The 27,162-nt window shown below is 38.9% G+C and overlaps 1 protein-coding gene across 2 annotated transcripts in view; it reads left to right on the forward strand.

The window, feature by feature from the left end:
• The window catches only part of CDK6 (cyclin dependent kinase 6), a 134,100-nt gene that overhangs the window by 40,626 nt on the left and 66,312 nt on the right, over window positions 1-27,162 (forward strand). For both annotated transcript variants that reach the window (XM_056483231.1, XM_056483232.1), the window contains exon 4: window positions 17,192-17,359. In XM_056483231.1, coding sequence (XP_056339206.1) covers window positions 17,192-17,359 — 168 coding nt within the window. The remainder of the gene's footprint in view (window positions 1-17,191; window positions 17,360-27,162) is intronic.

Below are 27,162 nucleotides of genomic sequence, written 5' to 3' on the forward strand. Positions count from 1 at the left end.
CACAGGGAAGGAATAAAACCAAACCCAGCTGAAGCTGTGCCTCTCCCTTCTATTCAGTGTGTCAGATGAGAGACACATGGAGAGCCCCGTCCCACCCGCCCCTGTGGATACCAGAGCAGACACGGTTCCTCCCTGCTTCCTGTCCTGGGGCCATCAGGCACGAAACTGCAGAGAAGCACCCGCCAGGGGCATCAGCCAGCTACATTCAGCTGCTGGAGCAACCAAAGCCAAAACCTCCTGACACTCAGAGCTGCTTTCAGTGATTTCAACTCCATGTTCTCTGCCTCTGCAGTTCCTGGCTTTTGATCCCTTTTCTCTTTCATTTCTTCTCTTTCACCTTAATTTTTTCACCTCACTTTCACTCCGTATTTACACAGTAAAGTACTCTTCTGTTCTTTCCCTTCCTCCTGTTTTTTCTCTCCATCCCTTTTCTTTCTGTTTTGCCTCTGTCCTCCTGACTACTTCTATGATAATGTAGCATCATGGAACTGTCTCACTATTTCTCCACCTGGGGTCTGTCTTGTCCATTTTATTTGTGAGCTTTTAATGGAAGAGGCTGTATGAAAAGCCTTGACTTTGGTGCCCACCATAATAGGTCCTTCTTTCTGACTGATCTTTACACAATACTTTGCTGAACATGATAGTCAGATGCTACAACAGCATTATTTGTGTGAAACAGTGCTTCTCCACTGCATTGTTGTTTCCTGACCAGAGTCACTTCACACATTTACACACCTGCTTCCTTTATATATCAGTGCTCTGTAATCAGCGTATGGTTCATGTTACAGGTTTCTCAGGTTTCAAAGTGAAATAAAATGAACTTCCTTCCATTTTGAGGGTATCCTTTTTAAGAAGTCCAAACAAAAGACACACATTATTGGTAAATTCACAAGAAGCTGCCAGAAGACAGAAAATTCAGAATGGAAACGTGAGTGAAATAACAGAAATACCATTTGTTGTTTGTTCTTGGTGCAACAGCAAGGGAAAATATTTAGAAATTTTAATGATTAATTTATTTGTAGTTTTAATAAATCAGATGTGGTTTTGTAGCATTTGCCAATGTCAGTACTCCAAGCACAAATCTTTCACAGAGGGTCAAATCCTTCTGTGTGTAACTGTGGGTTTCTCAAGGTTTTCCTCTAGGAGCAAGTTTGGGGCAATGCTGTTAGGAGCAGTGGGCAAATAGTCTTTAATTGGTTTTACTGAAAAGCCTGAATCTGTCCTTCGTTTTTGGATTGGAAACCTTATCCAAAGACTTAAAAACATCACTATTTTAGGTTCTTTTTACTTCTCCTTTACTGTTACAGCTATACAGTACTAACACATCTGTACACATAAAACATTTAAAATCATCCTGGGACATATTCTTGCACTTTCTGGTTCAACTTCAGTCCCAAAGGAAAAACCCCCAAAGGGAGCAGAGGCTCTGCTTCAGCAAAACTTTCAAGTTTCTACTTAATTTTATGTCAACAGATTGCTCCACTATTAAAAATGAGGTTGAAAGACTGAATTAGGGGAGCTAATGGAGGAGAATCAGTTGTTATCCTGTGCTACTGACCTGGTGAATTATAAGGTTAGAACAAAGAAGAATTGAAACCATTGTTTCCTTAGTCTCAGATTAGTCATAAAACATGTGTTTTGCTTGTGTTTAAATGCTTTGTCAGAGTGAAGAAGTAGTCTTCCCTCAAAACTTAAGTGCAAGCAGTGTCTGTGCCTTTGGAACCAGACTCCTGACTATTCACAAAAATGTGTCATAGCATGGTAAATTGACTCAGTAATGGCAAAGGGCTCCAAGGAACACAAGGTTTGGTGGACTGCTTGTTTATATCTGTTTCTCATTAATATCATAGCTGTTGTGGCCACAGAATATCCTATTTTCCTCCTTTGAAAATAATGACCCTTGAGAATTCCCATTTCCAGGAAGAAGCTGTATTTTAGCATTGTGACCAGTTCAACAAATGCCGTCGCATTCTGTCTTTATTAATGTTGAGCAGTGTCTTATACCTTAAAGGGTCCTTTGAAATTAGTGGCTTAATTGTAAATAATTTACTGCTTAACAGTTTTCACTGTTGCTAAATATATGACTTGACAGACAACGCCATAAAATTTATAAGTATTCCAAAATGTCCTACTTCTTTTGTCTATACAATAGGAAGTGTTGCACTGTAACTTTAAAATACCAAAAATAACCAAGAGGACATGTTAACCATCTCTTAAGAGTGCTTAATTTCCAAGCCAATAAACTCAGCTGCTGAATTTTTGTCCTTTGTTTTAGGCTGTGATAGTTCTGTTGCATAACTGCAATTAGGAAACTTCAGAGCACTCCAAAATGTTACAATATTTTGTGGATGGAAATGCAGGGTTGTATTTAATTTAGTTTTACAACAGGGAAGGGGCATTGGAATGGCAGTCTGTTACCTTTTTTTAACATCTAGTTTATGATTCATTCTAAAATACTCTCTTCATTTGAATTAATTTCAGATATTCCTGTTCTGACTAGCAGGGTAAATATTTTACCAAGGACTTTTTAGAGAGAAATTTTGACAGTAACATACTCCTCCCTTAGTGTTACAAAGGAAATATTTGCTATCCAAACCTAGAGTTGGCATTTTAATAGAAATGGTTCCAGAAGAATACATAGAACATTAAAAATGTAAAGTGCAGTTAATGAAAGAGTATACAGATGTCTTCCATGCATTTAAATAAAAATGTCTAAATTGAATTCTGAAAATATCAACAGTGATCTCTGAGCCATATGCTTGTTATTACAATAGTATGTTGTGTATAGCTGTCATTCAGTGAGAAACAGACCAAAAAGGGAAAATACATACAAAAACATTAAGTTAGAGGAGAGACCATGTTACAAAGCATTTTGTATTATGTTTTTGCCTTTACCACTTTTTCTTGCTTTTTGTTTGCTCACATAATTCCTGCTGATGTCTAAAACACTTATTGAAGACATAGGAAAAGGAGAATAGAGGCCAAGCTGCGTGGGCTATAGCAAACCAAAACTGCAGAGATGCATGCTTCACAGAGAGTTTAATATGAAAATAAACCACAGTTTCTTTGCTTGGTTTCTGGAGCAGAAAGTCGCAAAACAAGCAGAAAACTTTTGGTTCTTGATGAAATGGTTAGTTTAGCTTCCTTGCATCATCTACTCTGAGTGTTTCAGACCTTAACTTCTGTTTCAGTTAAAGGAATTTACACCTAGCTTGACTTAGGTTTATCTCTTTGAAGCTGGGGCCTTGGAAAATATTTCAGAAGTAGTTTTAGCCTTATGTTTGCATTTTGTTCTTCTGCAAATGTGGTAGAGGTAACCTTGATTTGCTAATTAGTGGAGTCACGCTTTATTGTGACAGAAAACTAAGAACAGTCCTTCAGTGAAAATAACAAAGACCTACCCCATGGTGATTGATGAGAACGTTGTACAAGTGAAATGAGCTGGAAAGTCATCATCTTGTCTTTTCCTTTGCCACAGGAAAAGCATAACAGAGAGATTTCTTTTCTTCTGGTCCTGATAAGGAATCTAACGAAGCATAAGGAGAGGTTACAGAGCATGGAAATGTGTCACACCCAGCTGCTCACTAGCTTGCAAAGCTGCAGTAAATAATACAGTTGCTATTTAATAAACAAAAGAAAACAGAAGTCCTTTGATAGTGATCCCTAGCCTCTCTCATTTGCCCTTCTCATTGCCCTTAATTGACTGTAGTCTTGGAATAACATAGAATTTGATATTGGATTGTATGATTTGTAATTATTTTGTTGTTGTTGAAAGGGAAAACAAAAGACTTAGGTTTCTGGGACCTGATTCAGGCATACATAGTCCAGGTCATCTGGATCATAGCTACTTCTTTTCTCATAGGTTCTCTATGAACAGTTACAGTAAAGACACACAGCAATACATGCAGTTTTATTTTCCAAATTACGTAATTAATAGCTCACTTTACTGCTTGTCACAGGTTACCCTTCTGAGAAGCAATGTTGCGTTTGCCACAAGCTGCATTTCTCACGTGCATCATTTGTCACACTTCACTTTCAAAAGACATACCTTTGAGGAGGCAGTTTCTTCCATTCATTGGATCTTTTTGTGCACTAATCTCTGACATACCAGTGGCTTTTTATTAAAAATGTCTTAAGAGTTTGTTTTGTTTAGTATTTGGGGAGGTGAAGGGAGGAAATATACTTTACCTATGAAACATCATAGGCCATCTTTTCCCCTGCCAAGAAGACTGCCCGCTCTCATGTTGCCCCTTTCCTCTCCCCCCAAAGTAGAGCTGATTCTTGTCTATTGTGTTAACATCAGGAAATAAGTAGTGTCATCGCTCATTGTGTCACTGTAAGTTGAAGATACCTACTTTGTTGTAGAATCAGTCAAGTGCTCAAAAGCAAACAAGGCAAGGTTTACACTGATGTGTGCTAATATAAATCAGGGTCATTTTGCTCAGAACTGGAGGGGTTGTGGCACATATCACTTTGGAGAGGCTCAGCAGACGTGTGGGACCATCTCCCACTGCTGCAGTCACAGCAGACATCACAGTCACATCACTGCCTTCTGCAGTTTTATGTCTGAAACCCAGAGATGGCCTCTGAGGAATGCTTGTAGCTGGCATCTTCCAGTGACCTGCCTTGCCTGGTTATCATCTGGGCTGTGGGAGGCTGCAGCCCAAAGAGATGGAGTAGGGCCAGAGGCCCTGTGAGTGAGTGTAAAGTGAAACAGGGTGCAGTGCAGGCATGACGAGAAGGGTCAGAAATGGAAATGCGGAAGGAAGGGGCAACAGGACTCTGAACGGAGGAAAGAGAGATGTAAAGGAAAAGGTGAGAAATCAGAAAAGAAGGGCAAAAGTGATTGGCCATGTAAATGCAGTAGATTGGGTAGCCATTCCCCTAGTCTGGTGCTGAAAAGCAAACTTCTCATTCTTTCAATGAAAACAAAAGTCTTCATGTATATGCTCTATTCCTCTTGCAGAATGTCTTCTCTTTGCCTTGTCTGTAGGATGAGGGGCTTGCCTATTTCTTTTTTAAAGCTGTTGGTTCAGGAGCCATTAATTCAAGTTAATGGAATAGCAGATTAATTGCTGCTGTAAACATGGAGAGCAACTCGATCTGCTGAGTGCTTCCAAGAAACGATTATCTTGTTTCCTACTTTTAACTTAGGTGTAGTAAGGCATCAGTAAGATGCTCATGCTGAAGACTATTTTGAGAGCTCAAACAATGCTATAATAGCATTGCAAAACTATATGTAAAGTTCTTAGATGGGAATCCTGGGCAAGCTGATTCCAGTAGGCCAGTGCTCCCTCTCAGGTTTTTTTTTTAGCCTGTTTTTTCCTGTGAATAGTGTAAAAATAAAATCTTTCCTCTTCTATATACCTTTGATTTTCTTCAAGCTTGTTAGGCCTTTTAACTGGAAGCAAAATCTAGTTCTTTGGTGTATTTAACAAACATTAACTAAATAATCTTTGCAACGCTCATGAATTAGTTGACCGTTACCCCTGAATTTATAATATGGAGCGAAAGAAGCAGCAAAGTTAAATGTACTCTAGTGACTAGAGCTGAGGTAGTGATAGACCCCAGTGTTGAGCCATTGTACAGCACTTAGGAGCATCATGATTCTTCTGCTGTGCCAAGTACTCTACAAGCAAAAAAAAAAAAAAAAAAATTGAAGTGACTTTTTAAAAGTCACACAGTTGAGCTTTATTTATTATGTATTCCCTGGGCAGATTAGGAAGAGATTGTCTTCTTACTTTCCTCTGTGTTCACATCTTTAATAAAAGCTGTTAACTATTTATTAAAGGAGTGTCTAACTTTAGAGACTAGTAGTATTTTGAATGCCTGGTGTCATGCTGACATTTTTGTCTCGGTGAACGTTGGTTACATCTCTCTGAAGATGCTGTTGGTTCCAGTGACTGTGGGAGGAAATTGGAATAATAAAAAGCAGTGAGATCAGCTTAGGTCTTTGAAACTTGATGGGTAGAGTCATAGTAACTTCATTGGACTTAATTGTGCCTGATATGAGGCCATCTTCTTCCTCAGCATGCAAGTACCGTTCATGACTACACTGAATTCCTTAAAGTTTCTACAATGGAAGCCTCAAAATTAGGTCCAAACTCTTCAGTTACTTGATTTTCTAATCTGAGAAAGTGACTCTGCTGTCCAGCCACATCCTTTTACCATGCCTTGACCCCTGATGTATCTGTATAAGCCACAGATCTGTTTCCTTATATATCAGGAGATTGATCAGGCCTGTGTTATCGTAAGTTTAAACAAGATTTTCATCAAACAAAAATTGCTGGAATGGATTTATAAGTGTGGAGGAGCCCTAGAAATTAAGTACCCAAGTCTTACTGATTTTAAATTATGGTTGTGTTCCCAGTCTCTAGGATCCTATTGCCTGCTTTTTTCTCAGTTTTAAAAAAGCGTAACTTGTTTTCTTGTTGCCATCAGGTGTTTCATCAAGAGCCTGTGCGCTTTCGGTGGCTACTATTTAAAAAAGCAACTGAAGAGAGAAAATAAAGGAACAATCTTGAGCCTTTTGTGTCTAGCCAAGGATCTGACAGTTTTCAAAAAAGTCTGGGCTGCAAGGTACAAAGCTGCCTTGGGTGTATGTCATCTGATCGTCCAGATCCCTTGGGATGCTTCTAAAGGCTCATCCTTTGTTGTTATGTATCAGCGTATAAAAATCAGTCTAAACACTGCAGACAGATTCAATGAGACTTTCTGCAGAAATGTCAGTAATGTTGCCAAGGTGTTGATAGACTATTAGGAAGAGTAGTCTGTCATAAATCTCTATATATTTACACAATTTGAGTGCTCCTTTGGACCAGAATCCATGGGGTCTGAGCTGTTTGCACATGATTTTGAGCACATCAAGATGTTAGTCTTTGTTCTGAGGTTAGTCCTTCTTGCACTTAGGTGACAACATAGGCCAGTCATCTTCCAGGGCCTTCTGCATTATTTCTAGCGTTATCTTAAGTTAATAGTCCCTGAGATAAATTTACAGGTTTACTCTACTAAGATGCTTTACCACCTAAGTCCAAAGCTGCTTGTAAAGCATTTTTCTTGATGTATGTGCACAGCGTTGTTTGAGCTTTCTAATCACTGACCAGCTGGCTTGTTAGTGAATAGAGCTGTGGGCCCCTTGCCACATTTCATGTGAGGTCTTGGCTGGGTGGCCAAGCAGGCAGCCTGCAGCCAGTGTCAAAGCAATTCAAGAGGTATTGGCACAGCAGTGTCCCCATTAATTTCTGCTTGTCACATGCTGTCATGCAAGTTACACCAGAGAGGAAATGACCGTTAAAAAAAAAAGTACACTTGTGGCACTTGGTCCCCTCCAGACGTTATCCCCGAGGTTAAACAAGTGGATACAATTAGCTGCTGTCCACAGACAGCTGCAGGGAAGGAGAAGCTGAGATCTGGGCCCCACAGCAACGTGTCCTTCCTGTTAGCAAGGAGCGTCGTCTGTCAACATCTGCCATATTTTAACCCTTCCTGGAGTTTGAGGAAATTAGGAAGAGCTGTTATGGCCAATGGCATCAGGAAGGTGCTGGTAAAGAGCTGTAGTGCTGCTGGAGCAGCATTCTTCCTAGAGAAGAGGCTTTGTTTGTTGATACCTTTCCTCGTCAGGACTGGTGTGCAAGGCATGGGGGGACAATCAGCTCATCAGTGATTGATGGTTTACTGTAGTCTGTAGATTGTGGCAGGGAGTGAGACAGTGATTTCTGTGCACTCCTCCACAAACATTCTGGAGTAGTTTAAGGGAGTCACATCCAGCTTCGTGGATTTTTGGGGTGGACTGATTTCTCTGATTATATCAGGAGAGCTTCCACAGGGATTGCAAGTAGTGATGTCCCAAAATACAGATGGGTAGTAATGCAGAAACAAAGACTCTGAAGAGGAAGGAGCAATGATATCCCACAATGAGAGAAGGAAATACATGCTATTAGGAGCAATCAAAAATCTGTTTTTAAAAACTAAAAGCACTTGGGTGATAGACGTAGGGATGTATAGACAATGTTCCAGAACAGATTGACTTAGTCAACCTAAAGTCTGGATTTTACCTAGGATGAAAGAAGCTCACAGCATCAGCTGAAGGAAAAATGTGACTTATCCTGTTGAGAAACATAGTTAAAGAAGCTGTAATTATATGAAAAGTGTGCTCCAGAATTCAAACTGCAGTGTGACCTGCTGTGATGCTTAGATACCAAATTGTGCAGGTGTCACTCCCTAGACATGTGCTAGAAGTGTCTTCACAGCCTGTGCATACAAATCACGGGTGCTATTTCAAGTCCTTTGTATGGAACTTTACCAACTGGGTGAGGCAGTAAAGAATTTGGGGGATTTCATTGTACATTTTAGTCCTCATCTCTTTTTCAGATTGTATGAGGAATAAAAGAACAGAGTAGTAACAACTTGTCAAACCAGGAAGCTCTGTGAGAAACTGCTATTTCCAATACAGTTATAAAAAGCTTGTAATAAAAGAAAGGAAGTTTCCCAGAAGGTATTTGGGGATGTACAAAACTGTGATTTCATCATCCAGAGATACAAGAAAGAAACATGAGTGTTTTGCTTATCCAGGCTCAGATCCATAAATCCTGTTAAAAGCTGTGCCTTGTGTTTTTCCTGCAGGGCACAAAGAGTAGAAGGGTTTGAGCACTGAAAAAGACTGTTAATCACAAAGTTACATTTACCTGCTGGAAAATTTTCCCATACAGGACAAGTCTTGCTAACAGTGCCACATTTGCCAATTTATGCCAGAATGTTAAAACAAACTTCTCCTCTGTTCAGTTCTCATGTATTTTATCTGACAAATACCAGTAGCAAGATGGGAAATGCTGTGTGTTTCATTTACATGTCTGGTAATTCCACTTTGACAGGAATTTTTGGTACACTGAATGACTGAACATAAGTAGAGCAACAATTATTATTCTAGGTTTCTTTTCAGTCATGCATATTCTTCTCATAAAATATGAAAAACAGCAGATGGAAAAGTAAAACTTGAAAGATCTAGATTTCAAACTGACTTGACAGGTGTTGAGCTATAAAATTAGAAATTGATGTTGGAAGGTCTTACATGAACTCAAATAAAATGCATTCACGTGTGTGCTCAAGCATGTGTATGTACATGTGTCCCCCAGAGATGTCAAGTAGATGTGTTATATACTGAATATTTCTTTGGTTCACAGCTACTGAGATCAGTATGGGAATCTGTCAGCATTAAGGTTCTGGTAAAACAGACATGTACTTAGATTGAAACTTCTACAAACCCGTAAAATATGAATCCAGGTCCTTATTTTAAGGAGGGTAGACGGAAGGGGTAACTCAGAGCAGTTCCTTGAACACAGTCAGGTGCTTCTGTTGTCATAGTCTAGTCCTACCTAAGCTGCCTTTGCTGCTGGTGAGCTCTGGTGTTTGAGGAGTGTTTGGAGCACTCCAAAATATGTTCTCCTGTGACAGTACAAATTCAGCAGTTCTGATATTCTAACTCAGAAGAAACAGTTGCCAAGTTTAAGCAAAGGGACTAGAACATGTTAGACCTGCTGTGATGTTAGTCCTGAATTCAGTCTATGTACAGGTGCACAACAAGGGAACACAGTGCCTCTGTACTGAAAGCTATGATACACATTCATGAAATTCAGTCATAAGCTTACAGCAATGCAATAGCATTGGGGACCCTCAAAGTTTTTCAAATACTATCATAAACCTTTGTAATTCAGTTAAAATTCTGGTTTTTTTCCTGAATCTTATGCACAGTTGCAGTACTTTTGATTGGGACTGACATATAATGTTCATAATATACAGACAAGTCTGTGCATAGTAGTTAACATTTGCCATTTTTACTAGGCTGCTCTAATTGACCAATTGCTGTATTTCAAAGTAATTTATTTAGGACTTTCTAATCTTGATTCCCTTCCTACTTGCTACTTCCAATAGCAACCAAAACAGTGTTTAAAACAGTGTTCTGTAGACTCCACTCTTTCAGGTATTTTATCTATTAAATTGCTACACAAATAATTCTAGCCATTTAAAAATTAAAAAAAAAAAAAAAAAACACACAGAAAACCAACAAAACACAAAACCAAGCAACACAACTATACTCATTTTAGTGTTTATTGCAGTGGACTTCTATAGATAGCATTGTCTTCAGTGGGATTATTCAAAACATTATAATGTGTGTATACATACATGCATACTTTTGTGAGTGTGCATGTCCATAGGGTTCTTCATCCTAAGAATTGGATAATCCAAAATCCCTTGTATGAGCTGTGCTTTCTTTCTTACAAAAGCAGTTTAAAATTGATTAGAGGCTGTTTATCAGAATATATTTTAATATATCTTTTCATCTGTTTTTAAGTCCATTAAAGTACCTTTTATCTGATTAAAATAGTTTTACAGTTCAAAGATAATTACACAAGTATTTTACTTCATGTTTAAAAATATATGTAACTTAATTTTTTTCAACAAATTATTTACCTTTAGGGTATCAGCATAGAAAACACTACCAATTCCTTGCATGTGCTTATCAGGTACTAATAATACACGAAATAAATTGAGTATATGTTTCTCTGCACAGTATTTTACTCTATGAGCAGAAAATGAATATGTTATCGTGTATAGTAAGGCTTAATTAATAAGCCTAAGTGAATAGATAATTTGAATTTATTGTTCTCTTATCAAAACAGTAAACATATTTAAATTGAACATGCTGTGAAGTTCACATTCTCTTGGTACTTCCTAGTTAATTGACAGGAGTATCACAGCGGTCTTCTCTTCTGAGGAATGACCCTTACCCTGTGAATACTTTTATGGAAAGCAGTAGGATTACTCTGAGATAAATAGTTACCCAGTGTAAGAAAGATGAAGAGTTCTATGTCCTGTATATATTTGGTTGGATCATGGATGAGTGGCTAGGAGAAGGCAAAGTCAGCCTCCTCATCCCCTTTCTGAATGCCCTGCAGGGAGACTGATCAGAATAGCTTTCTTCTGAGAAAAGGAGCAGGGCACAAGGGCAGGGATCTGTCTGCCTCTTACTGTGTCCCAGCCCCTGCATCCAGCCAGCTGCATGGAGGAGAGTGTCCTGCAGCTCCACAGACAGTGGCAAATTGCATCTGCCCCCACAATCACAGGCATGGCATTCTAGATAGGCTGGTGATGGGTTCCCAGCCAGTGCGAGGACAAAAATTAAAAAAGAAAATCACTGCATTTAACAGGGAATCACTACATTATTGCTAATGCCTTTGGGATTCAGTGTAACAACATTAATCATGTCTTTTGCTATTCATGTATCTGTACTGTGTAATTCCTCAGGAATGCCATTGTTTTTTTGGCATTAATTAATGTTGACTGTTTGTTACAAAGTATAACCATAGAAGGGCTGTAATTATTCTGCTTCAAAAATAGGCCTCAGAGAATGGGAAAGCTCTTTAAAGTTTCATTCTAGCATGTGTAAAATCACCCTTTAAATTGAAAGCAATTCAGTGGTTGGGGATTCTGTATAACTGAGTAGGACATGAAAGAAGCCTCATCCCGCTCCCCTTCTGCTCTGAGAAGGTCCTATTCCAATGAGAGGCAGTGAGCCTTCTAATGAAACTACCTTGCCTGATTCATCACATTGCTGTCTAAAACTCATCCCCTTTGTTTACACTTGTGGTTGCCTTTTACGCAAACACTCCTACAGGAAATGTTCAGGATGAGTATTCCAACACCTGCCATGTAAAATAGGGACATTCCATTCTGCTCAGCAAGAAGAAAAATGAGTTGCAGATACACAGAAACTCTGGGTAAAGGATCCAAGTTGTGAAGGTGCATGAGATACTCACAAAGAGTAGGAGAAGTGTTAGGAGATGCCAAAAGATTGTTGTGCTTTGCAAAATGTTACCATAGAAATAGTGCAGGAGCAGGAAAATAGGCAGGTTTACAAAACCCCAAAAACATATAAAACCTGTATATTATTACAAATTTGGGGTCTGTTGTAGTTTGCACAGCTCTGTAATGTGTTGCTTTTGTTTGGTGACACACTTGAGTATATTTGTGGGCTTCCACTGAAGTATTCTCTTTGGTATTAGGAACTCCTATCACTGTAACAAAGGCCAACCTGTTTCAAGTTTTTTTTCTCCACACTGTAGCCAGTAGAGGAAAAGCATGAGCTTCAGTTGATGAGCAGCCAGTCGTAAGTGTATGCTATCTCAGTGTGCATGTGTTTTCTGAAGGTACATTACATTTGGTGTTTTCCTTCAGGTTGCATCTCACTTACCAAGACAAAGCCTAGCATCCATACTTTACCATGGTGGTGGGTTAGGCTAATCCAGCAGATTCCCATCCAGGCACTCACTGACTTCTTCCACCTCAGCAACAGAAAGCAGAGAGCAGCAAGAGCAAGAAAGATCATGGGCTGAGATAAGAGAGGAAGATTGCTTACCAAGTACCATCATGGGTGAAATAGATTTATCCTGGGGAAAGTTAACTTAGTCTAATGCCAGTAAAGGTAGATACCTGCTAGTTCAAGTGGTGGACAAAGAAAAATGCAGATATTCAAATAACACCTTCTCCTGCCTTTTTCCAGGCTATACATCACTTCTGACTCTCCCCAGCCCAAGCAGCATAGGAGCAGCTCCTCTCTCCTACTCATTCCTCCTCACACTTCGTGCCTTCTCTATCCTAGATCGTCTCCACAGGCTGTAGTTCCTTTAGGAATATCTGCCTGCTCCGTGAGCTGCAGTGTGGATACCTTCTCCTTCTCCTCTATTGTCTTCCTCCTCTCTCACCTTAGTGTTTCCCATGCAGTCTCTCACTCCTTTTGTTCTCTTCTCCTCTGTCCCTGCAGCCATTCCTGCCCTTGCCTGTGTCTCGGTGGCGGCGCCTCCGTCCTGGCTGCCGGTCCCGGCCGTGCGCTGCGGTGGGTCCGTCGGAGCCGGCTGGAGCTGAGCGTGTCTGGCAGGGCACAGCCTGGTGTCCCCTGGCTGAGACCCCTGCAGTCCTGGCTGCTGGAGCCTAGGCACCGCCACTGAAACCAGCTCCATGGTTTCTTTTGTCTTTGAGTGGCTACTGGAGTGTTTTGGTTGACAGCCATGCCATCCTCTTTCGGATTAGGCAGGCGGAGTCCTCCAGAGAATCTGGCAGGTCTTAAACAAGCAGTAAGTTGCTGCAGATAATTGACAGATATTTTTATTGGGAGTCAAGATGGTGGGTGACTCTTAAAGGATCAGAGTGGTATTTGAAAGCCAATGGCTTGGAAGGAATTTATGGATCAGATGCTGGAGGAGGGTTAAGAGGGGTCAGTGAAGCATAGCGTCAGGAGGGGATAGCACAAGGTGGAGACAAAAATGTGTAGGAAATCAGGGCTTTCTGTTCCTGCTGCCTGAGTCGGAAAATGTGAATACTGCCTTTGGCACAGGCAGCTGAAGCAGCTGCTCAGCCTAGCCCAAGCCCAGCCCCATCCTCACTGATGACAGAGGAGGAATATGCAGGATATATTTCTGTCTGTTATTGAGACTCATGACATAATACGGTGTCGCTTGAAAAGTTGATCGTAATTTGGTCGTGACAATCAGAGCTGATAAATCAGTAGATGTCAGACTGAGCAATCATCATCAATACCTTATATGGTGGAACAAGCAAAGATGCAGAATTTGCATAACAAATTTTTCTCCTGTTTTCATTATGAGACTTTTACAAAATTAAAGCTACGTATTTTCCTCTAAAGAAAGTGTACTTTTCATTGCATCCCAAAATAGTTCCATTTTCACTTGAGTTACAGGTAAATATTTTATATTTGCACAAAGATGGCATTGAAAATGTAGCCTGAAAGGAAAATAACTGTGAAGCTGTCACTGTCCGAAAGTAATTGCAGTGGGATAATGTGTGCCTGTAACCTCAACTCGAGCAACAGCCAGCTATCATAGGTTTTGTGATACTAGAGCATGGCAGAAATCTCCAATCTGAAACAACAGGCACATTCTGCGTCTTTGTTTGCAAACATACAATATCCAAAGAACACTGATAGACATCAGTAGAGGTTTGGTTAGGACTTATTAGTGCTTGTTCCTTCTATCTCCTAAGACAAAAAGGTTCTTATTTGTTAAATAGAATTGATAATTTTTCAATTAACTTTTGAAATACGATTCTCTCTGTAATTCCGAAGTAAGGTATGCCTATCTACCACAGAAAATTTCTCAGGGAAAAGCAGAGATGGAAAAAACTAATCCTTGAGGCACATGAAAACTCTCTTGCAGTTATTTCTAGATCTTGGTAATTGAGATAATACTGGGTATTCGTCACTAATAAAAATGGATGCATTTCCGTTAGATGAGTGAAATTATCCTGATTTAATTAGGTAGTGATCTGGCTTGTGCATGTTTACAGCCTTTATCCAATTTGCTAGCAAAGGTTAGTATCTTCTGATGTTAGTTACAGTGTCAAAGAAAGCACAGAGCCAGACCCTGCCTTATGTTTCTTGCAAGTGGCTAACCAAGCGAACGAAATCATTTTCCAAATGCGAGGCCTAATGGCTTTTGACTAGGCTTACGTGCAGCACAAAATTTTAAGCTGCCACATTTGTTATTCTGTACTTAAAGTTCATAATAGTAAGCCTATGTTGTGATTTTAGCTTCTGCTCTTTTTCTAAGTTGCTGCAAATTTAAAAACAGGGCACTAATGAATCACAAATAGCAAACAGTCTTTTTACATCCAAGGGCCCTTCTTTACACACACGAAACTTTGGGCTGTTCTTCCAGATGATTTTTAGCTGAAATCTGTTAATACCTATCATAGTGAGTAATAAGTGTAATCAACGGTCCAGCCTGAATACTAGAAGATGGCTTATATGGACTAACCCTGAATTTCCAGGAAGAGGAGATGCAGCACCTTTTTCCCTCTAGTTGCTCTTCTTTCTCACACCTTTTAAATTTGCACTTTCCCAGTACACTTTTCTGCAGCAAAAATTGTTTTGTGTGTGTGTGAAGAGAACTTCTGTAAATGATATTCATCTTTTGAGTTTGATGGGTAGAAAGGAAGATATATCAGTTTCCAGTTTCAAATATTTTCTTTTTTTATCTGTGGCTGGGAGAAGACTCTGAATTTAGAACCTGAAGACATTACTTGCAACTCAAAATGAGCAGAGCAGAATTGTGTTGTGCTGAGCTTGAGGAAGAAAGTTGAAACAAAACCAGCATCAGTTGTTGGAAAAAAATGTTCTTGATCTGTTTGGTAACTGCCTGAATGAGTTTACAGAGTTGATAAATGAATAGGATACATAAATGTCACCAAAAAGGGACTTGCCAGGGTCTACTGACTAATACTTCAGTTCTTTAAATAATTTTCTGGAATAAAAAAGAAAAAATAGGCCCCAATTCAGTGAAACAAGTAAGTTCATATTTAAAACCATATAACCATATCTGTAATGTTGTTGGCATGTTCTTCACATCTGCAAGACTGATCCAAAGACTTTTGGGATTTGGTAAAAGTTGAAATGGCACAGAGTGACCAGATATGACATATATTAGTTCTACTGATGACTGAAACCTGCAGAGCTGGTAGCCCGAGTTCTTGCAAACTTCTGAACTGCAAAAAAAAATTGTATAAATACAAGAGGATTCAATATCCTTTGTGTATTTCTTTTAAAGGTCCAAACCATATTATACCAGTTGTCAAAATGACCAGTTCCCAAATTTTTCTGGGAAAGCAAAGGAAATAAAAGGCATCAGATAGCAGGAAATGGAGTTATCAGTTCACTACCTTCCTTCAGAGGTGATAATAATGTAATACTGTCACAGCATCCATAAGTTCATGGTAAAATCTCCATCATTGGGATCTTCAAATAAAAGCTGATTGCTTTATGAGCTGGCTGTATACATAAATTGCCTTGTCTTACCAGAGGTCAGGTGAGAGCTTCCAAACTTAATATCTATATATTTTATAATATTTTCTATATAAATGACCAGGAAACACTACAAGAAAATAATAATTTTGTATTAAATTATTTAGCATATCTCTGAAGCCTATCTTAAAAATGCATCCAACTTAACCAGTATTATCAAGCTGAATATTATGTGCTATTTTTACACCCATGTTCAGATATAATTCCTTTCAGAAGTGTACCTTGAATATTTACTTGCAATGTGCCCAAGTCCATAGAGAAGATCAAAAGCGACCAACCTAAAGTTAACCTCCTTCCCTTTTCTTTTTCATGCCATGCCCTTTTCCAAGATCATTTTGGTTGCTAACAACAGGACTGGAGGACACTCTGCTGCATGGATTATGGAAAGGGCATATGACACCAGCATATACAGAACTGCAGTTTCATGAGCTCAAGTTAATTGCATGCAGAAAATAAACTTCTTTATCCATTTTATTTTTCTTCCTTGTTGCAGCATCTTCTTGTAACAGCCTGTTTGGCAAATACAATTTTCAAGTTGACAGTATCCTTCTAATTTGGAATGCAGGGGATTTCTCATATTTGGTTTTGAGTCTGCTGGTTCATTCTTTTCACATTACTAAGATTGTCAAAACATGAGTACAGATAAAATAGTTTCTTCAGCTGTGGAAATGTTGTAGAAGATTATATCACTATAACAAAATAGAAGAACCAGAGTTATGATTATTACACTGTTTTAGTGCTAGATTTTCATCTATAGGTAGTTTCTGTCCTTTTCAATAAATTCTATAAGGCAGGATATGCCAAGTGAACCTTTTACCTCTCTAACATTAAATAAAGTTAAATTTGTCATTTAACCAGTTTTTCTGTTTGAAACAGATCCTTGTGCCTGTTGAAATGAATGATAAAATTTCACTGCACCACAGCAGGACTAAGCATAAGCTAGTGAGAATGCAAAGTGGCGTGTGGTTTAGAGAGCAAAAATGTATTTTTCTTACTTGGATAGCATTCTTTTGAAGTTGTCCAAGGATTTAGAGACACACTTTTGATATTTTTAAAAATATATTGATTAATCTTTATACTACTGTTAATCAACCTCACATAATTCAACTAGAAACCATACATTAACTTGATAAGGACATTGGTTCATTTCCACTCGTTCTTGCAACATCCTGTCCATTTTGTATTAATAGTTGGTTTTATCTCCTGTGCACATATTTAAGTCAGTGTTTATTAAATTAGTATTGCAGGTTATAACAGGGGATTTACTTGCTTGCCTGCCACCTTGTCGTGGTAACTGCATATTGATTTCTTCTTTATGTATAGGATATGATGCTTCAGCTGTTTCGGGGACTGGATTTTCTGCATTCGCATCGTGTGGTGCATCGGGATCTGAAACCCCAAAATATCCTTGTAACCAGCAACGGGCAGATAAAACTGGCTGACTTTGGCCTTGCACGAATCTACAGTTTTCAGATGGCTCTTACCTCAGTGGTAAGTTTCTGAAGGCTTCTGTTTTTCTGTTAGTATAGCAGTGTGAACCATGCATACAACTGAAGTTACTTGTGTCTCTGAGAACAACTGCTTTCCAGCAAGGATTGAAGTTATGGTGATTTACATGGTACAGGTAATCAGTTACTGACTACTGGCTCTAGATTAAATTGTGACTGATTACAGAGGGATAAGTGTGTGCTAGTTTTCTGAAACTCCCACCAGGCAAGCTTCTGTAGTGATACTGGCTTGCTTTGTAAATTAAGTCAGACAGGTGTGGTTAAAGTTTCTGAAGTATCCATTTTAAGATAAAGCTCTTTCTGAATCCCAGGTATTTTGCCTGAAAAAACGCCCACAGATATTTGCAAAAATGCCATACCATTGTGCTCTGATTTTCCACCTCTGGGAATATGCATTCAGTGGTTCCTTCCATATGTTTCTGAGTGATTCCAAATAGGATTGCGCTAGAGGAAGTTCAGGTGGACCTGGCAGCCAAAATCACAGCTGTTTCCCAAGCCAGCTGTTAAAGAGCACCCCCAGTATCACCAGGTCTCCTGCAACTGTTGCCCCTCTCCCACCAGCTCTCCTGGCTGTCCTTGGCTCAGACATGAGCTCACTTGCAGATTTAGCTCTCTCCTCCATTAATGCTGGAGAAACCCTGCCAGCTTCTTGCTTTTTGACCCCATTTCCACGCTTTCTGGCTCTGCCCCCAGAATCAGCTGCTGTAGCTTGGCACAGCATCTCTGGAGCATATTGAGGAGCTGCCATGCTGTGTGCATGTTGGGTATCTTTGGGTTTTGTTGCCTGCTCATGATTTTTTTGTTTCCTTTTTCTATTCTGAGTATCCCAACTGCCATGACAGTAACTCTTCCGATAAAGACAGAAAAGGCAGAACTGCTGAAAAGAGAAACTGAAAGGATCCACTTTGCATTTTACACCGTATTGTAAAAATTAGCCTGGCTCATTGATAAGAAGCAATTAATTTTTATTACTAGTTTGTGCAAGGGTTTTCCTATTGTCATGTGATGTAATTATGGACATCTGGCTTCAGAGTGAATGAAGGCAGGAAACAACAGAAAATTTTATCATCATGGTAAACATAGGGAAGCATCCTTGTTACATAAAATCTATGTAAACCTGTGTTTTAAGCCTAGTTTTTTCACTGTCTGTAAGATGTAGTCTAATCCAAAGATGAAAGAATTTGGCTGCTGAGATCAGGTAAGATTGGTCGTGTAACTCAAAGCAGAAGGAGAGAAAGGTTCTTCCTTATTTTGTTTCCCAGCTACCGGTCAGCAGCAGCTTCAATGAGTGTTTCTGTTGATGCATAAAATAATTTAAGCTAAAATTGGAAATCTTACAAGGTTCCAGCAGGACATGTTTAAAAAGTTCTACATGAAATGAGGAAAAAATACCTACAGAACTGAGCAGAAGTTTTTCCATGATCATGCAGCCTTCTTAGGAAGGAAGTTTAAAACGCCCAGAAATCTACCACAGCGAAACAGAGCATGGCCAGGATTGCTTTGTGAAGTACGTACATTTGCTCAAGTAGCTAATACTTCCATGCTAGAAATCATGTGTTAAAACCCATGAGCTGGTACTCTTGGCATGCTGTGAACAAGAGGTGTTCAGCTTAAGGGATTATCCACATGCAAGTTTGTACTGTGTTCAGATAAGCACCCAAGCATCATTGCAGCTAAGCTAAAGAGTATTAAAATAGTTGAAAATTATCCTGTGATCAAGGATAAATCAAGTATATGGGCGTAGACGTAAGTAATGGCTTTCACACCTAAAACTTAGTGCGTCATTATTTTATTAAAAAAAAAAAAACCAAAACTAGCTATGAACATGGCCTTTTTAAGTTAAAAAATTAATAGTTTAAAAGTTAATTTAAAAGTTAAGAATGTTTTAAAACAGTTTTCAATATCTTTGAAATAAACTTGTGTCTGGGTATGTAAGGGGTGTGTTGCTCAGAATGTGGTATGGTTTTAAATGTAAGTGTTCCCTGCTCCTACAGACTGATTGCAGGTTAGAAGCTTTCATTAAATGTGTTTTAGCTATCAATTTTCCTTCTCTGATTTTAACTTTTGCCTTTGGCTAGCTGCTTAGGTGTGCAAGTGCTGCTTTTTTTTAACCTCCATTGAACCTTAGTACAGGAAACGCAGCTAAACAAAACAGCTCCAAACCCCCAAACTTCTGGTTTTTGAACATAAAGGCATTCTTCACTTTAAAAACCCAAAAGTAGTCTAAATTGCAGTTATTCACCAGGCAGTGAGTAAACTTACATGGACTTCAGCAAGACCAGCTTGTTTTGAAGCGTTTGTAGAAAAAAAGTGTTGCATTATAAAAGACAGAATATATCTATACATGTATCAATTAATAAAAGTGACAGCTTGCAAAGATTTGCTTTGGATAGTGATAGTGCAGGCAGCCCAGTGATAAAAGACTATCATTGTGATCAATACAAGGGCTGTGCAGCGTTTCCTTCAGAGGAGAAGCTTACTGCAAGATAAACTACAAGAACCATCTTTTGAAGTATCAGACCATTCCCAAGATGCATCCTCATTCATTGCTCACAAAGAAACTCTTCAGATGGGACAAAAAGAGCTTGCCATGAAAGTAACCCTGTAAAAACTGATCCAGCCCAAGTGCTGTGGGTGCTGCAAATGGTAACTTCAAAGCAGTCTCTCTAACAGCTGGTTATTTACACAATGCTGAAGAATCCTTCTGGCAGACCGGTAGTCCAGGCATCTTGCTGTCATTTAAAGAAACCTCTTGATATTTCTGTCAGTGAATGAATGAATGAGTGAATGAATGAATGAAAGATTCAAACTAATGTTACTCAGGCTGGGGGGCAGGGTGGAGATCACTGCTCCCAGCTGTGTTCAAACTGAGACCTGATACAAGTCTGAAATAAGAGCACTAGAAAGAATGAGGTTGGGTGGGAGTCTGAGATGGTGGGTAATAGGGCATGCTTTTGGTTTGTGCAAAGTTAGACTCTTTTCCAAGTGTTGGTCTTGGCCCTTGGGGAAATTTTGAATAAGCTTTGTGATAACAGAGGTGTTCCATAGGACAGAGGAGGTAGGTTGATATGAGTGTAACTTTAGAGTTGGATAGCAAAAGCTAATGAATGTCACATTTTTGCTGGTGCAGAAAAATGGGCGCTCAGTTCTAACTTTCTCTGAGCAGAGGAGCAATGGGGTGTCTGGAGAATATGAAGTTGCATTATCAAAAATGATTAATCCATTTATCTATTTCTGATGACTCTTAACTGCATTAAAGAAAGGAAATGAAGCTGAATCATGGCATTCAAGAATGTTTAGTGAGATAAGTGCATGCAGTTGTGATCAGAGCATCTAGGTGGAGCTGAGACTATCCAGCTCTTAAAACCTGGCCTGCATCAGGATCTTGAGTAAAACTGGCAAAATGTTAGTGTTTGTAACGCACTTATAATACTTTCTTTGAAATATGTGTGCTTTACTTTAGATGTTAGCACTACTGAGGGGTTTTTTTCCCCCATGAAATGTCAATAAAATAGGTTTATGTCTTCCTTTAAAAAAAAAACCAACACTTGTTTTCAGATTTACCCAACACAGAAGGGAAAATATGTCACTTTCTCTTCAGATGCTGTAAATTGTTGAGTACTAGACCCAAGAAAATAGATTTTCTGAAAAGAGAGGACGCAAAACTATTCTGCAGTTACTTTCAGTAAATAATTTTAGATTATGCTAGCATTTTATTTGAGTATTTCTTCAGGATAAAAACTTTCCATCCATTTCTGGCAGTCACTTCAGCGCAAATGGTTTACATGTCACATCATGCAAGAATTTGGATTTCATTTTGTTGGTATAGTAGCAAGGAAGCATAAAATAATTTTCACTAACGGGGCTTACTTTGTAAAAACAAATATGTAAGTTACTTACAGCAACAAAAACAACACCAAAAATGACAGAAAACTCTCTTCCAAAGAGGAATGAGTACTTCCTGCCCACTGTTGCATTGTAATTTTCCAGTAAATGCTCCCCATTAGTAAATAATGTGAATGTAAATGCTTGTATGAGGCAATATGATTGATGAGAACCTAGGCAAAGAAAGTTTCTTGCTTTGCCTTGCTTTTTGTAGTTTTTTTCCAGTTTTTTTTAATGGCCACCTCCTCTAAGTCTCTTGCAGTGCAGCTTTAACCTGAGATCCATTGAGGATCCCTAAATGGACCTGGTTCAGCAATCTGTTTAAAGCTCACAGTTACCATCAGACATCAGAGCAGACCTATGGAAATTAAGCAACCACCTGCCACTGGTTAAACTAAGTGTTAAAGAGTGTCCTAATGATATCAGTACAAATCAGTACAGTGATACTTGATTTTATCTCATGCATGATTCAAGAAGATCATAACTCTTCCCCCTCTGACAGGTGGAAGTTGCACTGTTTCAGTATGCTCTTCACTGTTGTGAGGAAGCAGGTCCCCTGAGATCTGGGCCCTCATCTCCAGTTCTGTCATTATGATGGTGCATTTGTCTACTCCACCCAGATGTCCCTAAAAAGGAAAATGAGATGCAGACAGACATCCAATGGATCAAAATATGTGAGTTTGAGCTTGTCAGTGCTGCTGCTGAGATTTTGTGTGACTATTTAGAAGTGCAGTAGGGTCAAAATTGTTGTTTTACTTAATGAAAAACTGTCTTCCCTACTAATACACAGTTCTGCATAAAAAGTCCATGTGTTGTGCTTTATGGAAAAATTAGTGAATTTTTCTGATATTTTAACATCTGTTGGGATCTTTATTGGATCCTCCCAATACCCTCCAGGAAGGTTATTTCCATCACATGAAATGAGTCATTTATCTCTGGAGACATCTTAAGAACAAAAATCATTATTGGCACGTTGACTGTAAGGTCTGTAGATGACTAAAAACATTTTAAGATATATTTATGATGACTTGGCTCAGATGAGATCAGATTTATAAGAAAATAACGATGACAAAATAGATCGTTCCATATCACATTATTAATCAAAGGGCAGTATGGAAATACACATTAAAAAACTTAGGAAATAAGAAGTTTCTTGTTCATCTACATTATAATCATATAAGATAGTTTTCAAAACCAACTTAATTTTTGTTGTTCATAAGAACCTTTAAATTTTTAAGGCTTGTCTGGAAGAGTTATACTCGCTGCTGTCACAAGAGACAGAGGATTTATGACAAGGTTGTTACTTCTAGGGACGTGTTCTGTAAATAATCTGCAGGTGCTGTTTCACATACATACATATACAATACAGTAAGTAGATGTAACATTTCTACTGCTGCTGAAAGGGTGGCCCTGCTTTTGACTGCACGCTTCCATCACTTCTCTTTCTTTGGCATTAGTGGTTGCTCCCTTGCAGTCTGACTGAAAATGAACCCTGTATAAAATAGTTACTAATTTTCAGGTGGCTTAGCAGATGCAAATCACTGCATGGCCACATGACTGAAAGCACTGACACACGGGAGGGTGAGCAGAGAGATGGGGCCATCCTCTCCCTAGACCTCACCATCTCAGATTTGTTGGAGTCAGTTATGAAACCACATCTGAAGCGTTCAGCTGAGGCCTTGAATAACTAAAGTAACTCAAAGGCAGAAATGTTTTTCAAAACCTTGCAGCTCATGCTGATTTACACTGTTCTGAGGATGTTAGATGAACCAGTCAGCTGGTTCATTTAAGGCTATTACTGTATCTGACTGTAACAAAACTTCTAAGGGCATCTGTATCAGTGTTTGAAGTATTTTTTACCCCCACGGTGCCAAGACGTGCATTCATCGCTCTGTGCTGTTCCTCTGCAGCTGATGCCAGGACTCACCCTTGAGACCTGTCAGGAATGCAGGGAATGCAGCCCTCTGCTCTGATTCAGACCCAGGTTTATCATGAACCATAAAAAGCCTATCTTTTAATCTTTCAAAGAAAGTAAATTATTTCACAGTAAACAAGCAAATTGGCTTCACATCAGAATATTTTCAGTGCCCTTTTCCAGAAAACCCCTTTCCAGAGCTGCAGACATTAGAATATGTGAGGACAGAGGTTGTCCACACTGAGCTGAGCATGTTTTGCAGCCGTGCAGCTGTACCAGTGCAAGCCTGCAGAATAAATTTACCTCATCCTGGTGAAAAAAAAAAAAAAAAAGAAAAAAAAGCACAACTTTGAGCACAGTTTATATCAGAACAAAGGAAGTTTCTGCTGGGCTGGACCAAAGTGCTATATTAAAGTGGAGTGTTTAAGAGAGGATGCTTAGAAGGGAGAGAAGAAACAGCTTTCAGCAGTCAGAAATGTAGCAATTTCCAGTGCTGGAGCTTGTATCTAGATCATTGTCTATAAAAATTACTGAAGTACCCATCTTTCATTAACTAATCTGCTTACTTTTTGAACCATTTCTACTCTGGGCTACAGTTAGCTTCAGCACTGTGAAAAAAGCTTTTTATTTTGTTTTAAATCTGACACCTGATATTACTTAGGTTCCTCTTCGTTCTGCTTTTGTGAGGCATTGCCTTTTCACCCCAGGGTGAAATTTGGTGTCATTTTGCAACAGCACAGTTCCATTGGTGCAAGAAAAATGTACTCAGTGGAAATAGTTGATGTGAAGATAAAATGACATATTATCTCTTCTCCTTCTCTTCTCTTTCTCTTCTCTTTCTCTTCTCTCTTCTCCTTTTCTTTCTCTTCTCCTTTCACTTATTAAGCTACACTAGTATTAGTAATGGTACAGTACTGCATTAGAGGTTTCAAAGAAATATCTGGTGAACAGACTGTAGGATGTTGAACTGACTTTATAAGTCTGTACTTAGTCTGCTAAAAAAATCAGAGGTTGTAAAAAGGAGAAAGGAAGGGAGAAAATTACTACTGCGTATTTTCTCTATATTATAGAAGAGCATCCTGCTTTTGTGTGACCGTACTTCTTTCTTCTGTTTTCAGATGTAAAAATATGTGGTACATTTCCCCCACCCAGTGATTTACATCTTCTTGGTGCTATTTTTCTGTTGTTTTAAGTGGCTCTGTTTTTACATCTACTCCCAGAGATAATTGAGTGGGTTGGATTGTAAAAACAATTAGATTATTTGACAAGGTCTCTCCCTGTGTATTTACAAAACTGTTCCCACATAATTTCAAACACTGAAACACTAAAATACAGCCTCAGGTTATGCTCTTATCAGAGCACATTGAATAAACAGGCATGGACCTGTTTGGTACTTGAATGTGAGACATCCAAAGAAGAGCAGAGCAAACAGCATACTGTCCTTGGAGCTCTTGCTACCCAGAGTGAAGGCTGGTGTCTGTACAGTGCTGACAGAAGTGCTCTTAGGGCTTAATGTGTAATAAAAATGAGTCATTGGCACTTTTTTCAGTGGCAGGGAAGTAACTGTAAATGTTCTCTTCACACTGGCCAAAGTCTGGCTTTAGAGGGCATTTCTTATTGAGAATTCCCTTGTACAGGTACAGCTCAGGAAATTCCTTTTAGCCTAACAATATTTAGTACTTGTTCAGTGTTGCTGCTGTGGAATTCTTGAGCTGAGGAGAAGAAGAGCTGAGAAATCATCTAGTCCAGTGAAACAAGTAAGATTGTTCTCTGTTGCATTTCTGAAGTTTTGCCCATAACTTTAATGTGCCCAGAAATAGTGTTTCCATCACTTCCCATGGAAGCCTGTTCCAAAACCTCTATATAATCACTTTCAGAAAGTTTCCTTGTTGTCCAGCCTTCAATCTCCCATTCTTAATTTAACTCCATTATGTTCCTTGTTACTGTATGCTCAGTGGTGGTGGTGATGACCAGTGCCTTGTAGTTGCATTAAAGAGGTCAGTTATCTAGAGCCATAATACGTTCATCCTTGCAAAATGTGGTAAGATAAATTATTTGATAAACAGTGGAACTATATTAGCCTTAGACTTTCCAGATTTCAGTAAATTACAGGGTGCCAAAGAATTCAGATTTCTCTAGCTATCCCATTTTCAGCATTTCAGTGGATAAATCCAGAGAAAGATATGTTACACTAAAAGAATTACTGAGCTACAAGATTAATTCCTCAGTTTTGGGACTTTACAAATAGCTTGGTAGCAAGCTGCAGAGATCAGATACGGACTATGAATTATCATTTAGATACATGAGACCATATGAAAATGTATATTGTTACATGTAGGATAATTCATAAGAAATAATAAAATACTGACACCATAACAGGAATTAGTTGATCATACCTCATCCAGAATAATGTAGATTTGATGTGCATTATATAGTCAGCTTTTTCACAAATATACTTCATGTGCTCCACTTATCGTAGAAACAGCCGTCAGCATGCCAGAGGGATTGGCATAAATGTCAAAGCCAAATTCATTTTCCAAATAAAGAAATCATGAAACTTTATTAAGATGAGACAGACCAAATAATGGAGATGGTCTCCAAAATCAAAGGAGGGTACAGTTTAAATAAGGGCTATGGAAAAAAAAAAAAAGAAAAGTAGATGTAAAAAAAGACCCTTCACTAAAGAAGCAAAAATACAAGCTGAAAGTTTCGCAGGTGGGGATGAAAGATGACCTGAAAGCAAGAATTGAATCCTTGTTGGGACAGCAAGTTGAAAAAATTCATATCGCACTGGGAGTGGGAAGTCTGGTTGCAGTGTTCCCCATCTGGAAATGGGATGAACCTGGCAAATCACATCAATAAATGACAACCAACCTGGTCAGACCTTCCATGAAGCAGGGGATGCCAGAAAAGCTTGGATAAACTTGGAAGTCGTTAACAAAAATAGCCTTCAAAAAGGACTTGAGCAGAAAAATCAGCACACACAAGCAGGAATGTAGACTACTGTGGAAGTAAACACCTGGACCTAAAAATGGACCCATCAGGAGACTGTTTATAATTCTGTTACTTCTAGTGCATCCTGTAGACTTACATTTTCAGCTCAAATAGTAGAAATGCCTACTGAAAATCCCAGTGAAGCTTGTTTCAACATTGAACACTATATGTATGGTGAGAAAAGGAGCAGAAAGGAGACTTCTGGTAACCTTTCTAAGTAGCCCAGCTCTGTTGGTGCTTCAGAATTTATACTTGGCTTCAGCTGCTCAGGTCCACTCTAAGGCCATGATATAATATGTCAAGGACAGCCATCAATCCAAGCAAGATTGGATACTGAAAGCTTCAGAGAGGAAGAGGAGAGAGACACCCAAGGACACTTGCATTCTTACAACACACAGATACCACAGAGGCTGACAGTGGTGGGGGTTTTGTATTCAAGGTAAAAAGCAAAGAAATATTTGAAAAGGACTCTGGGGATCCGTAAGATTTGCCATGGAGATGGAATATTTTCTTAATGAAAGGAATCAGAAGATGATACAGTTATAACAGAATCTGCTTCTCTAAAACTCCAGAACAATTCTGTGTTTAAAAGACAATGGAAAAAAGAGATTCTGATAAGATAAGCTACATTTGTTTGTAAGTAGTAAAAATACTATGGTTTATAAAACAGGAAAAAGTCACATAAGTACCAGATTAAGTCATCATTCAGTTAGATAGAAATGTCACGAAAGATGACTGCAGAATGCTTTTCAAAAGTATAAAACCAGCCAGGACATCTTACTATACATCAAAGACTCCAAATATAGTGCAGTAAATTGCAGCTGACTGGAAGTTGGACCTTGGAGCTACAAGCAGGGGTGTGAGTTTTTGTTCAGGTCTGTCAGAGGAGTAGCATTAGTTAAAATTGGTCTAATAAAATGTATAACTGGTTCTATGAAATATGCAAAACTGTCATAGATTAGTTACTGAGCGAGACATGCTAAAAAATTAAG

This window comes from Oenanthe melanoleuca, chromosome 2 (assembly GCF_029582105.1).
Source record: "Oenanthe melanoleuca isolate GR-GAL-2019-014 chromosome 2, OMel1.0, whole genome shotgun sequence".
In the NCBI taxonomy this organism is placed as follows: domain Eukaryota; kingdom Metazoa; phylum Chordata; class Aves; order Passeriformes; family Muscicapidae; genus Oenanthe; species Oenanthe melanoleuca.